General features: G+C 45.1%; 1 protein-coding gene across 1 annotated transcript in view; it reads left to right on the top strand.

Annotated features, from left to right (window-relative positions):
- LOC119384135 (nitric oxide synthase-interacting protein) overlaps positions 1-13949 on the top strand; it is a gene marked incomplete at its 5' end in the record, with an annotated part of 196891 nt that overhangs the window by 148835 nt on the left and 34107 nt on the right. Inside the window, 1 exon segment of the mRNA XM_037652427.2 lies at positions 13032-13140. Within this exon segment, the coding sequence (XP_037508355.1) occupies positions 13032-13140 (109 nt within the window).

Here is a 13949-nt window from a genome sequence, read left to right as displayed (position 1 = left end):
CATCAGTGATGAGTTTGGCAATGTAACCACCTACATACACCAAGCCTGAATAGGCAACAGAGTTCGCTGGTTTGCGAGGAGGTTCTCGCAGAGCTTCAAGTTCCTCAATAACATCTTCCGGAATAGACACCGCCGCTTCTTCAATGTTTTCGTCGCGAATGCCCATGTCTTTTGAAGGCAGCGCCTTTTCCTTGACAATGTGCGTCAAAGCAGTTGTGACGGCTCTTGCGTCTAGCGCGTCATTGCCCCCGCACGTTGCCCTCAATTTTCCAAACAATGCCTCTATAGGATCACTGTTAAATTTCTTCGTGAGCACATAGTTTACTCCTTTTCTCAGAAGAAATCGGACTGTCTCCACTGCTGACTTTGCGGTGAAAAGCAGGGCAGTGTACGTCTCGTCTGTAAAGTTTCCAATGCCAGCGGCGACAGAAGAATCCTGGATGCGCTTAATGTAGCCTGAAAATTCATTTTCCAGCCACAGCAATCTAAGCACACGGGCCTCAGGCATTTTCGCATCCATTGAATATAAGGTGGTCGGGTCTTAAAAAATATTGTTGTTGCTAGTAGCGCTGCGTGTGCGTCTTCTATTGCCGAGTGCCGAGAAAGGCAGACTGTCCCCACACGCACCTGTACTTCCTTAACCGCTTGCTACAACCGAAAGAAGTAATTAGTACGAGAAATTGGCCGGGCACAGCTGGTTTACAACACGAAGCGCGTGCGGCGAAACGCGCTTTGGGCGGTTGGCTCGCGACGCCCCCACGCGGAGCGCGCCGTCGTGACTGTACATATATATATATATATATATATATATATATATATATATATATATAGAGAGAGAGAGAGAGAGAGAGAGAAAGTTCTATTGTAATCCCGGCGGCTGCTCAGGCCGTAATGGAAGGAGCGAGCGCGCGCCTGTAGACCGGCCGTGGCAAGGTGCGCCGGCTTCGGTTGCGCCACTCAAAATATTCTAGTACACTAGTGCCGCCAGCCAGCCCTCCGCTGCTGATGCTCACGATGGCAATGGAGGCTTCTGACTTCAGCTACCCATTGTTGCGAGACTTCCACATCTTTTTCTGCCAACCAGGTCGACTTTTCATCGCGTTTTTTTGAAAAAAAATTCGACTTATATTCCGGTTTTTACAGTGCCTAAGATCGATAAGTGGTTACAGCACAATGCAAGTAGTGAGGAATTAAAAATGGATACAAAAATTACGACTGTGAGTGAATCGCAATTCACTAACAGTTCAAAAGCACACGCCTAACAGCGGCTAACTATAACAAAAGTTCAATAGTAAACAAAAGCTGGCATTTGGATGACCAGCCAAGAAGTTGAGCAGTCCCGCAGAGTGGGGGAGTATTCTTGCATTGAATGGGATTGCAGCACAGTTTCTTTCGGGAGTCTAGTTCTGTAGGCAATTCTCAAGCTGGTTGTGCTATATCATAGACTTGTTGCAGACGCTGGTTTGACGTCTCTTCCTCAACTAAGTTACGCGGCCAGGCGATAGTGGGCGACACTAACTTCTTTTAGGTTCAGCTTCTATACCATGCTGGACTAGACTAGACTGCTTAACTAATGTCTTGCGCTTAAATAACCCTTAATCTCCTGAGAAAGTGGGGACCTCGATATGTGTCCAGTCACGCACACTCCGTGCTAAAACGTATTTGCTGTGCCTTTTTAATCAGAGGCGAGAGTGACGGCCGAGTTCCTCACGACTCCGGCGTCTAAAAAGATGTACTGTCACTGGATCTGGAAGCGCTAAAGCACTACGAGGAGGAGCGGTAGTATGGTAAGAGCATGCCGTATACGGCACGGTATTACCGTAACTTGTTAAAAGACCCTGTTGTCAGGGTTATGTGGTTCCATGTGCATGGGCATGGCGAGCACAGCATGCCCAAGTTGTCAGTGTTCACACCGAAGTGTGTATGACTGCGAGAAGGAATTCTAAAAAAGATCCAGGATGATTTAGGGTGCAGGCGGCTGTTTTTATTGGGTCTCTATGACAGTACAAAAAAATTTCGAGCGAGGGAGCGTTGAGGCCTCAAGCCTTCCCCCTCCCCACTTTTATAGGACTAGCACGTGTGGGACTTTTCGAATTTGTAAATCTGTTTCTGCTTTTTGACACCTCTAAAGTGCCCTTGTGGGCAATGCAGATCTCGAGACGCTTGGTGTCTGAAACTTAGCTAAATGGAAAATAAGATATAATATTATTTCAAAACTGTGCACTGCTTGAAAAACTATGTTGTACGTACCAACAAGCCCACTTGACCACCGGCCAATTTCTTTAACTTGCACTAGTTGCAAAATTCTCGAGCACATTATCTTAAAATTAATAACTAAGTACGTAGAAGAAAACAACCTCATCTCTCTTTCTCAGCATGGGTTCAGAAGTGGGCTATCTACTGTCACTCAACTCGTAGAGGCTGTACATGACTTTGGGCTGGCAATATACGAACAATCGCAAATCGATGTAATTTTTTTAGACTTCTCTAAGGCCTTCGACCGCGTGTCCCATTCTAAACTCATCACTAAACTCATAGAAAAACTAGGCAATGGTCCAATAGTTGAATGGATTAGTGATTACCTTTCAGATCGCTACCAGTTTGTGCACTATAATGGACAGAATTCTGACACGGTTAAAGTCCTCTCGGGCGTACCGCAGGGATCTGTTCTTGCTCCGCTCTTGTTCCTGTTATTCATAGATGACATTGTTGACACAGTAAACGTTAAAATTAGACTTTTTGCAGATGACTGCATGATTTACAGTGAAATCAAAGACGTTGACGATCAGGTTACCCTTAACAATTCCCTAAACAACGTAGCCCAGTGGTGCCAAGACTGGCAGATGTTTATTAATTCTGAAAAAACGGTCGTGATGAACATAAGCAGAAAGAAAAGCAAACTATTATTTCCGTACTCGCTTAATGGTGTCACCCTTCGCACAGCAACTCAGTATAAATATTTAGGGATTTTAATATCATCTGACCTCAAGTGGACTGCGCATGTACAACAGGTAACGAAAAAGGCAATGAACAAGTTATTTTTCCTAAAACGGACACTACGTTACGCTACCACAGATACGAAGCGCTTATCTTACATTACTTTTATAAGACCGATGCTGGAATATGCGAATATAGTGTGGTTTCCTTCAACAAATACTGACACAGCTATGCTCGAGAGCGTACAGCGCAAGGCCGTAAGATTCATTTTTAACCGCTATAAGCGAACGGATTCCCCTTCCGAGCTTCTGCACCGAGCAGAGCTACCTACGCTCCGCGATAGAGCAAAAATACACCGGTTGAAGTTTTTTTACCAATTGTTGAACGGCCACTTTAAAACTAATGCCTCAGCTTTCACTGTTATAAAAGAAAAAGGGATAGTGCGCCAGAAACACGACCTGATCTTCAAAGAATATTTCTGCCATAACAATACCTTCCGTTTTTCATTTTTTCCTCGCGTAATAAGAGAATGGAATGCGCTTGATTCCGCTACTGTAGCACAGCCAACAATTAATAAATTTCTAGAAAGTGTTGAAAACCTCATGTCGGTGCTCCCGAGTTCTATGTGCTAACCTACTCGCTTACGGGTGAAGGCATCTACACTTGAACGTTTTATTTTTATCTTCATCTTTTGGTTGCAGGCAATGTATTGCTATGCTTGTATGTTGATGATCGCGACACTTGTACGTGATGATGTCATTGCTCTTGTATGCGTTTTTATTCTATTGTACTCTTGTATTGGCCATTGCATTACTTTGCTTGCATAATGTTTGTATGTTTGTACAATGTTTGTATCTTTTCCACTCCTGTAATAACCCTCAAGGAGGGTTGACAGTATTCTGTAAATAAATAAATAATCTTGGATGCATTATAGCGTTTTGAAATGCCAAAAGGGCTCCGCTTGTCTCCAAACTGCCTATCTACTTTTGCAAGGCGCAAAGCAGTGAGGACAAGAGCTATGAACGAGCCTATGGAAATCCTGTATTCTTGCCTGTGCAAGACTCCCTGGAATATGACATATGGTGATGGCAAGTACATCCTAAGGAGCTTCATGAAGTTGCAAACGCTCACCCCCACAGGCGTCAATAGCCAGGCAGGCCTCGGGTTGCGGCGCTTTGTAGAATGACTCTTTAGCGTGCACAGAGAAGCATTTTGAGGATCAGGCAGGCCTCGGGTTGCGGCGCATTGTGGAATGACTCCTTAGCGTCCACAGAGAAGCATTTTGAGGATCGGCGATTGTCCCAACATTCCATTAATTCTGCACAGCGCCCAATCATAAGCGGGTCTTTGACTGGGAGGATTTGAACGCACTTCTAGAAATTTGGCTGTGTACCTCTGCCAGGGTCCGTTCAATATTTGTAAACTCGACTTGCTGCGCAACCAGCAGGAAAGAAGGAGGGACACTGGAAAGAGCGCAGACTACCAACTGTTTATTGTCAGTTTGACGAAGCCAACATATATAGGCATGCCACGCTGCGCCATCACGATGCACACAACACAAAGATTCATTTACAAAACTGTACCGCTGACAGAGCTGTGAAAAAACACCTCATTTGTACCGAGCGCCACAATGTTTTTTCTTTCCTACGTAATCACAGGGTGTACACCCCTAATTTTATCTCTCTATTTTTTTTTACCACTCCAAGCGTCTGCGATGGTGCCGACAACACATGAAAAGGCACAGTGAAAATTGTAAAGGCCATGGAAAATGACTAAAATTATAAAAGAACACTATTCCCATATCATCCAAAGCCATCTACAAAAGAGTAGCAACGATGAAGCGCACCAATGAAGCAAAACACCAAGAGAGTCGCAACTTAAAACCTTCTAAAAGCTTTACAAATGACAATATGGGGAACAATATAGGCGAAAAGAGTGCACAGCAGCTAACCCTCGTCAAAAGGTTGACAGAAGAAAACCTCCAAGGTGTACCTGCAAAATTAAATATGGCCATTTAAGAACACTATTTCTTTGTCCGAAAGCGATATCGACGGCATGCCTATGCATTTGTCATTGTACTACCTGATAAAATACGCTTCTATTATTTCCCTTTCAGTCTTTTCCCGTCCCTCTTGCCATGACTGATACATTCTCGAATCGGGCGGTACAGCCACACGTCCTACAGTCAAAATCCAAATGACCACCATTCTTACCCCTTACAGCCAGACTGTGCTCACGCATGCGTTCGTTGAGGCATCGCCCCGTCTGCCCTATGTATGCTCTCCCACATGATAAAGGGATGTGATAAACTACAGCAGAAATACACCGAGTGAACACGTTTGCATGCTTTTTAACACGAAAGTGTTTTATGCCGGGGTTCACCAAGACTTCAGTCACGTATTTCCGTCACGGAAATGACGTCGAAAAAATGTACACGATCAGATGGCAAAGAAAAACAGTTCCGTCAAAGGGCATCGAACCCACAACCGCTCGGTCCGTAATAACGGACGCCGGGCACGCTGTCCACTGCACCACAGTCACAGACTCTAGAGGCTTTTCAAACGCGCCTTTTATATCTACCATTCTCGCGGTCGGCGGGGTGGTGCTGCCCTCTGGGAGCGGCAAAACACAGTAATTCATCATTACTGTGGCTTCCGCGATTAGTACCTGCAACGCGTTACACGTTCGTCCCATTCGGCGCGTTTTCAATAGAAGTGCAATTTTGCCAATGCCTTAACACACCGCGAGATGGCGACCTTAATGCAAGCGTCGTAAAAGCGTCGGCCTCGCTCATAGCATCACGCTAATCAAACCAAAAATAGATCTACTCGCTCGCCTCGAGAAAAATTGCGGCCGGGCTCCGGGGCAGCACGGCGCGCTTTGCGTTTCCCTCTAGTGCGGCCGTGGTGTTAAATCGCATTTTAACATGCCACAGGATGGCAACCAAATTCTGCGTCCAATATGCGACGCTCTTTTGGCTATCACAACTCGTCCTCTGATTACGCTTTCACCGCTAACTACTACAGCTACCACAAGGGTTTGTTTAATCATTGAACATGGACGTTAGTCGTCGGCATGGAGATGTACCACCAAGCATCAAAGTGGGTGCATCCACGTTAAACGGTGCTATAGCTGCCAGACATCAATATACATTGTGCAAACTCTATTATATCAATGTACAGTAAAGATTCAGTTACTTCTATAAGGGCACGTTTTACGTTCGTGTTATTCAGATCCCTACGACGGAAGGATCAACCATGTTTGTTTTTTTTAGCACACCGCCTCCTTCTGTTTGGTCATTAACGAACAGATCTGCCCTAAGGTTCTATGCGCGGAAAACGCTACACCATCACCGTACCTATTAGCAACCTTTTTCGCATTGTGGGATATGTTATGCAGGTACGGCATAACATGTACAGGTTTCTTCTCCTTTGCTTTGACTTTGGGATCACCACTCTTGTATTTCTGAAGAAGGCTTTTGCAAGCACTGGAGATAATCTGCATGGGGTATCCAGCTGCACCCAGACGAACCACCTGGGTCTTGAAGCTCTCACGCATCAGATGCGGGCAGGACTTATCAAGGACTGCTGCACAAGCTGACAGCACTATGCCCCTTTAAATCAACTTTGAGTGAGCGCTTTCGTACAGCAAGAAGCCTTTCATAGATTGCGGATTGTATTTGTAGCAGATGTGCTCCTTGGTAAACTCCAGCTGTAGGTCCAGAAACTGGATCTCATTTTCGACCAGCATTTCATGAGTGAACTTTAACCACTGGAGTGTCTGTTAAAAGCCTCTAGGACATCATTCACAGCATCATGCACACGTTCGTCTGGTATCTTCCTAAGCACAGTAAGGTAATCGTCGACATACCTGAAGGTGCGAACAACATCCAAGGAGGACAGCTCATCTTTCAGGCGCTGGTCGAAAGCTGTCAGGAATATGTCACTGTGAAAAAACTGAGAGCTTCAGGACCCAGGAGAGAGCTTCAAGTGAGGCTTCAAGACCCAGGTGGTTCGTCTGGGCGCAGCTGGATACCCCATGCAGATTATCTCCAGTGCTTGCGAAAGCCTTCTTCAGAAATACAAGGGTGCTGATCGCAAAGTCAAACAAAAGGAAAAGAAACCTGTACATGTTATGCCATACCTGCATAACATATCCCACAATGTGAAAAAGGTTGCTAATAGGTACGGTGTTGATCTAGCGTTTTCCACGCTTAGAACGTTAGGGCAGATCTGTTCGTTAATGACCAAACAGAAGAAGGCAGTGTGCTCAAAAAAGAATGCAAATGTGTTCACTCGGTGTATTTCTGCTGTAGTTTATCACATCCTTTTATCATGTGGGAGAGCATACATAGGGCAGACGGGGCGATGCCTGAACGAACGCATGCATGAGCACAGGTAAGAATGGTGGTCCTTTGGATTTTCACTGTAGGACGTGTGGCTGTACCGCCCGATTCGAGAATGTATCAGTCATGGCAAAGGCACGGGAAAAGACTGAAAGGGAAATAGAAGCATAGAAATAGAAAGTAGAGAAGGAAATAGAAGGGAAATAGAAGCGTATTTTATCAGGCAGTACAATGACAAGTGCATAAGCATGCCGTCGATATCGCTTTCGGAAAAAGAGTGTTTTTAAATGGCCACACTTAATTTCGTGGGTACACCTTGGAAGGGTTTTCTTCTGTTAACCTTTTGATGAGGGTTAGCTGCTGTGCACTCCTCTCGCCTATTTTGTTTCCCATATGACGATTTGTAAAGTTTTTAGAACGTTTTAAGTTGCGACTCTCTTGGTGTTTTGCTTCATTGGTGCGCTTCATCGTTGTTGCTCTTTTGTGGGTGTCTTTGGATGATATGAATAGTGTTCTTTTATAGTTTTAGTCATTTTCCGTGGCCTTTACAATTTTCACTGTGCCGCTTCATGTGTTGTCCGCGCCATCGCACACGCTTGGAGTGGTAAAAAGAAAAAAAGAAATAGATAAAATTAGAGGTGTACACCTTGTGATTATGTGGGAAAGAAAAAAATAGCGCTTGCTACGAATGAGGTGTTTTTTCACAGCTCTGTCGGCGGTAGTTTTGTAAATGAATCTTTGTGTTGTGCGCATCGTGATGGCGCAGTGTGGCATGCCTATATATATTGGCTTCGTCAAACTGACAATAAGCAGTTGGTAGTCTGCCCTCTTTCCTGTCTCCCTCCTTCTTTCCTGCTGGTTGCGCAGCAAGTCGAGTTTACAAATATGAACCAACTAGCCTGCCAAGAAGTATTGCTCCCTTCAATAATTATCGGGAATAGCTTGTTGTCCTCGTGGGTTTGAGCACTGAAAAAGAAATTCAGGCAGAGGTTCTTGCTTTCCTTGGTTCTGTTGGCGGTACTGTCCAATCCTGGTAGCCTGTGTTTGGCCTATTTTCTGCCTCCATTCATCTGTGGCATCTTTAGCCTCTTCTTGATTTCATCGGTGTCTTTCTATGCACACTGTTCATTGCGCAAGACCACAAAAACTGTGGTCTTGTCTGTGGTATGAAGCTTCGTTCTGTCGCTCACTTAACTGCGCTTGTATGCTTCCAGATTGCTAGCGAACACGCACAAAGGACGACATAGAAAGCGACAAGACAACCGCTAGACTGATTTTTAATGGACATGAAGTGCACAATACATTTCTTTGCGCACACGCAGGTGGGACGTCACAGACAAAGTTTATCCCCCAAAAGAAAAAGAAAAGAAATTCTCCGCCGCCTATCGGTACCGCCAGTTCGCACGTGGTTTCTTCTTACACAGATAGTCCAGTTCTCTTTTCGACAACGCGATGGACGGAGTGCTGACACATGTGTCACCCGCCTTGTGAATTTCGACAGCCTCTACTATTTCCCTCTTTCTCTGTTCCCCGCCAACGTACATCACAGAAGCGGCGTCATATGCTGGGGTACAACCCACGCACTTCTTGCAGTGCATCGCCCATAAACCACTCCCTGCAAGCGATCGAACAGCCGTGCAATGCTCCCTGAGCCTTTCATTGACGCATCTGCCCGTCTGGCCAATATGCACCTTGCCATAGAACTGTCATATTGAAATATTTGCGCAGGCACACGGGGACACGGAAGAGACACACTCACAGGCGCAATCTAACAACTGGTTTATTTTTTGAAAAACGTTCACTTAACAACCCTCGGAACTGCGCACTCTAATCACAAAAATCCATTTGAATTGCGCACATCGCGCATCTTATCACATGCTCATTGAACAGCAGACAACAGCGAAATTTCCTTCTCAAGCAGGGCAACTGATGGATGAGTAACACACTTTTCTTTCAGCCTGTCAATGTGATAGGCCTATTTCTCTTGATGTTCGGTTCCGATGCTTGTACTCCAAAGTAGTGTTTTCAAAACCAGGCGAACATGCGCACTCATTGCAATGCAGTGCTAAATGTGTGCTGGGCGACCTTTCAGAACATTAAAACAAAAAAAAATCCGGCAGATCCCATGCACTGTGGGAATCGATGTAATGCGAAGCAGCCAGCAAAGAGCTGCATACATCGCCTTGTTTGAACTTGAGCCAAATGAAATCATTCATGCCACGCTATCTAGTTCACCATATATCGCATGTTTGCCATGCACGCATGCATCCACAATCTAGTATATGCCGTGCCAATGAGACGCATATTCTGGCATGTAGAATGCATGACCTGTCGTTTATGTTCATCACGCACTCGTGTCATGCAACACCAGTTTTGGTAAATATCCAGTTAACAAAACAACCGGAAGCGGACCATGACAGTGTCATGTAAATCATCCCGCACATGACATGCATAACATGATTCGCATGTTAGGACGTGTCTTTTACGTTCGTCATACAGTCACATCGCGCAATACCAATTTTGGTGTATATCAAACAAGCGAAATGGCCGCGAGTGTACCATGAGTATGGCATGTAAATCATGCCATACATGACATGCATATTATGGTTTTCATATTAACACCTGTCACTTATATTCTTCATACAGTCACGTCGCACAATACAAATTTTGGTGTATATCAATTTAGCGAAACGTCCGCAATCGGGACAATGAGCGTGTCATGTAAATCATGCCGTAAATGATATGCATGTCATGCTTTTCAAGATCCCACCTGGAATTTATGTTTGTCATACAGTCGCATCGCGCAATACCAGTTTTGGTGTATATCAAGCTAGCGAAACAGCCGCGAATGCACCATGAGCAAATCATGCCATACATGACTTGCATGTCATTATTTTCATGTTACCACCTCCCGTTTACGTTAGCGATGCAGTCGCGTCGCGCAATACCAATTTTAATGAACATCAAGCTAGCGAAACGGCCGCGAATGCACCATGAGCGTGACATGTAAAAGGTGACATACATGACATGCATATCATGGTTATCATGTTACCAACAGTTATTCATGTTCTTCATAAAGTAACATTGCGCAATACCAATTTTGGTGCATATCAATCTAGCGCAGCAGCCGCAAATGCACCATGAGCAAATCATGTCGTACATGGCTTGCATGTCATGGTTTTCATGTTACCACCTCTCGTTTACGTTCGTCATACAGTCGCGCCGCGCAATACCAATTTTGGTGTGTATCAAGCAAGCGAAACGACGGCGAATTCACCATGAGCGTTCATGTAAATCATGACATACACGACATGCATGTCATGGTTTTCATGTTACCACCTGTTATTCATGTTCTTCATACAGTCACATCGCAAAATACCTATTTTGGTGTATATCAATCTAGCGAAACGGCCGCGAGTGCGCCATGAGCGTGGCATGTAAATCATGTCGTACATGACACGTATCTCATGATTTTCAAGTTAACACAAGTCAGTTATGTTCGTCATACAGAAATCTCTCGTCATACCAATTTTGGTATATATCCATTGATTTCAACGGTCGCGAGTGCTACGAGACCATTTCATGTAAATAATGCTGCACATGACATGCGTGTCATGATTTGCACGTTAGGACCTGTCATTATGTTCGTCATGAACTCTAGGCACAGCAATTTAATTTTGGTATATATGAAATTAACGGAACGACCGCGAGAGCCCCAAGGCCGTGGAATGTAAATCATGCTGTTCATGACATGCATGTCATGATTTTCATGTTATGACCTGTCTTTTATGTTCGTAGCACAGTCATGTTATCACATACCTTTTTTGGTATACATCCGATTAACGAAACGGCCAGGAGAGCACAAAATTGTAGACAGACAGACAGACAGACAGACAGACAGACAGACAGACAGACAGATAGATAGATAGATAGATAGATAGATAGATAGATAGATAGATAGATAGATAGATAGATAGATAGATAGATAGATAGATAGATAGATAGATAGATAGATAGATAGATAGATACGCAGATACGCTCAAAGTCGCAGAAGTTCGCTAGGAAATGCTTCGCATTTAATAATGGAGGCCAATCACATTGACAGGCTGAAAGAAAAGTGTGTTAGTCACCCATCAGTTGCCCTGCTTGAGAAGGAAATTTTGCTGTTGTCTGCTGTTCAATGAGCGTGTGATAAGATGCGCGATGTGCGCAATTCAAATGGATTTTTGTGATCAGAGTGCGCAGTTCCGAGGGTTGTTAAGTGAACGTTTTTCAAAAAATAAACCAATTGTTAGATTGCGCCCGTGTGTGTGTCTCTTCTGTGTCCCCGTGTGCCTGCGCAAATATTTCAATATGAATGTGTTCCAATTAGGCCGCATCGCAGTTTTGCTTAAGTGGAAGTGTGTACACGAATCCTATCTTACAAGCTGTGAACTTTGATTGGTGTTTCTTAGCACACCGCGGATTCTCAGGTTCTGTCACAGCGGAACAGAGCCCAGCCAGCTTATGAGGAGCCGTGAACAAGACACCAAGACCGCAATTTACAATTACACAAAGGTGTTACGCATAGGTGTATATTACAAATACACAAAAGGTGTATATTGGCCACACGGGCAGATGCGTCAATGAAAGGCTCAGGGAGCATCGCACGGCTGTTCGATCGCTTGCAGGGAGTGGTTTATTGGCGATGCACTGCAAGAAGTGCGAGGTTTGTACCCCAGCATATGACGCCGCTTCTGTGATGTACGTTGGCGGGGAACAGAGAAAGAGGGAAATAGTAGAGGCTGTCGAAATTCACAAGGCGGGTGACACATGTGTCAGCACTCCGTCCATCGCGTTGTCGAAAAGAGAACTGGACTATCTGTGTAAGAAGAAACCACGTGCGAACTGGCGGGACCGATAGGCGGCGGAGAATTTCTTTTCTTTTTCTTTTGGGGGATAAACTTTTTCTGTGACGTGGCACCTGCGTGTGCGCAAAGAAAGGTATTGTGCACTTCATGTCGATTAAAAATCACTTGAAGTCTAGTGGTTGTCCTGTCTCTTTCTATGTCGTCCTTTGTGCGTGTTCGCTAGCAATATGGAAGCATACAATCAATACCAACTAGCCCAGCTTAATGCATTAACTGCGCTTGTCATGTGTGCTTCGTGAGCTTCAAGCTCCGTCTGAAATGCAAGCTCTCCCCTTCTGGGGCTTTGTCCGCACCAGGTCGATGACTCCTGGTGCTGTCGTTCTAGGTTGAACAGCGGCCCCTTTTCCGAAGTTGCTGTAGTGGGGGTCAACGGTCGTCCAGACATTTTAATCACCTGTGCTTCTTCATGTCCGGCTTTCTTCTAGACAGGAAGACTCCAACTCTCTGCTTCTCCATGACAAAAATGCTTTCCCATCCATTCATGTTGTGTTTTTCGTGTCTTCTGTAAGGGTTTCTTTTGTGCCACCTATGCAGTGTACTTTTGTACTTGGCATGGATGCATCCAGTGCAAACCCAGAGTCAGACAACACAAATGTTGCGTGAGGTTATGTGCTATAGTATGAGTAAGGTGAAAGTAAATACAATTGTTGGCGTGAAAATTAAATTGCATGGTGCTTCATGAACTACTTTGCTCAAATTTTGCTCCAACTCTGCTCGTGTTTCTAGTCTTGTTTTGACATAGATATAAAGCTTTTCTTCACACATATTACAACATTTGCAACTGGCTTTGCAGTCACTTTGTGTGCAGTTCTTGTATTTAAGTAATCTCGTTTTCGCAGGGGTAACGTGGTCACAATGGAGTGTGTTGAAAAGCTGCTCAAGAAAGACTGGGTTGACCCCACCAACAGCAAGCCACTCAAGGAGTCTGACATCATTCCTCTGCAAAGGGCGAGTACACCTTTCATAACAGGACTCTTGAAACGCCTTGCACCACATATTTTTTTTTGTTTGTTTTTGAAGTTCAAATCAATGTTGACAGTAGTTAACTGCCAAGCTTTTTTGCGCATCATGAATGGCATTGTGAAAGCTGTAGATCGGTAAAAATTCATGAGCCCACTTAACCACAGTTGTTATGAAGCAGATTAATGAATGTGTGCAAGAGAAGCAGCATGGATTTTGTTATATCGACGCCATGTGTTGTGTAGGCAGGAGCGCGGCGTAGCCCGCGGACGGCCGACAGAGAGGCCTAGTGGTGGGAGGCGCGCGGGGTAACGAGACGGACACGGAGCGTTCGGGCGAGACTGGAAGTGTGTCCCCACAACGTTTATTACAGCGCATTTTAAGGAAGGGGAAAAGGGGTGATTGGCCGGCATGACATGGGCCACATGGTTTACGTGGCCACGCCAGGTTGGCTCAAGAGTTCAAAAAAAGCGAACACCCTCGGAGTGTGGCTCCATCCTCCGGCGCTGACAGGAAACACAGCTGAAGCCTGGTGGCAGACATGTCACCGCCCCGTTTTAAAGGGGACGCTCATAGCATCCATCCATCCACTTTATGAAGCACAGAGCTTTATGGGGATACAATAGGTACGAGGTGCTTCGAGGGCTGTGGAAGGGTGTGATGGTCCCGGGGCTTACATTTGAGAACTCAGTAGTGTGCATGAAGTCAGAGGTACAATCAGGAATGGATGTAAATCAAAGGACGGTGGGCCGCCTCGCGTTGGGCGCTCACGGGAAGACGACAAATGAGGCTGTAAA

Source organism: Rhipicephalus sanguineus, chromosome 2, assembly GCF_013339695.2.
Source record: "Rhipicephalus sanguineus isolate Rsan-2018 chromosome 2, BIME_Rsan_1.4, whole genome shotgun sequence".
Taxonomy (NCBI): domain Eukaryota; kingdom Metazoa; phylum Arthropoda; class Arachnida; order Ixodida; family Ixodidae; genus Rhipicephalus; species Rhipicephalus sanguineus.
This window is presented reverse-complemented; position numbering and strand designations above follow the sequence as displayed.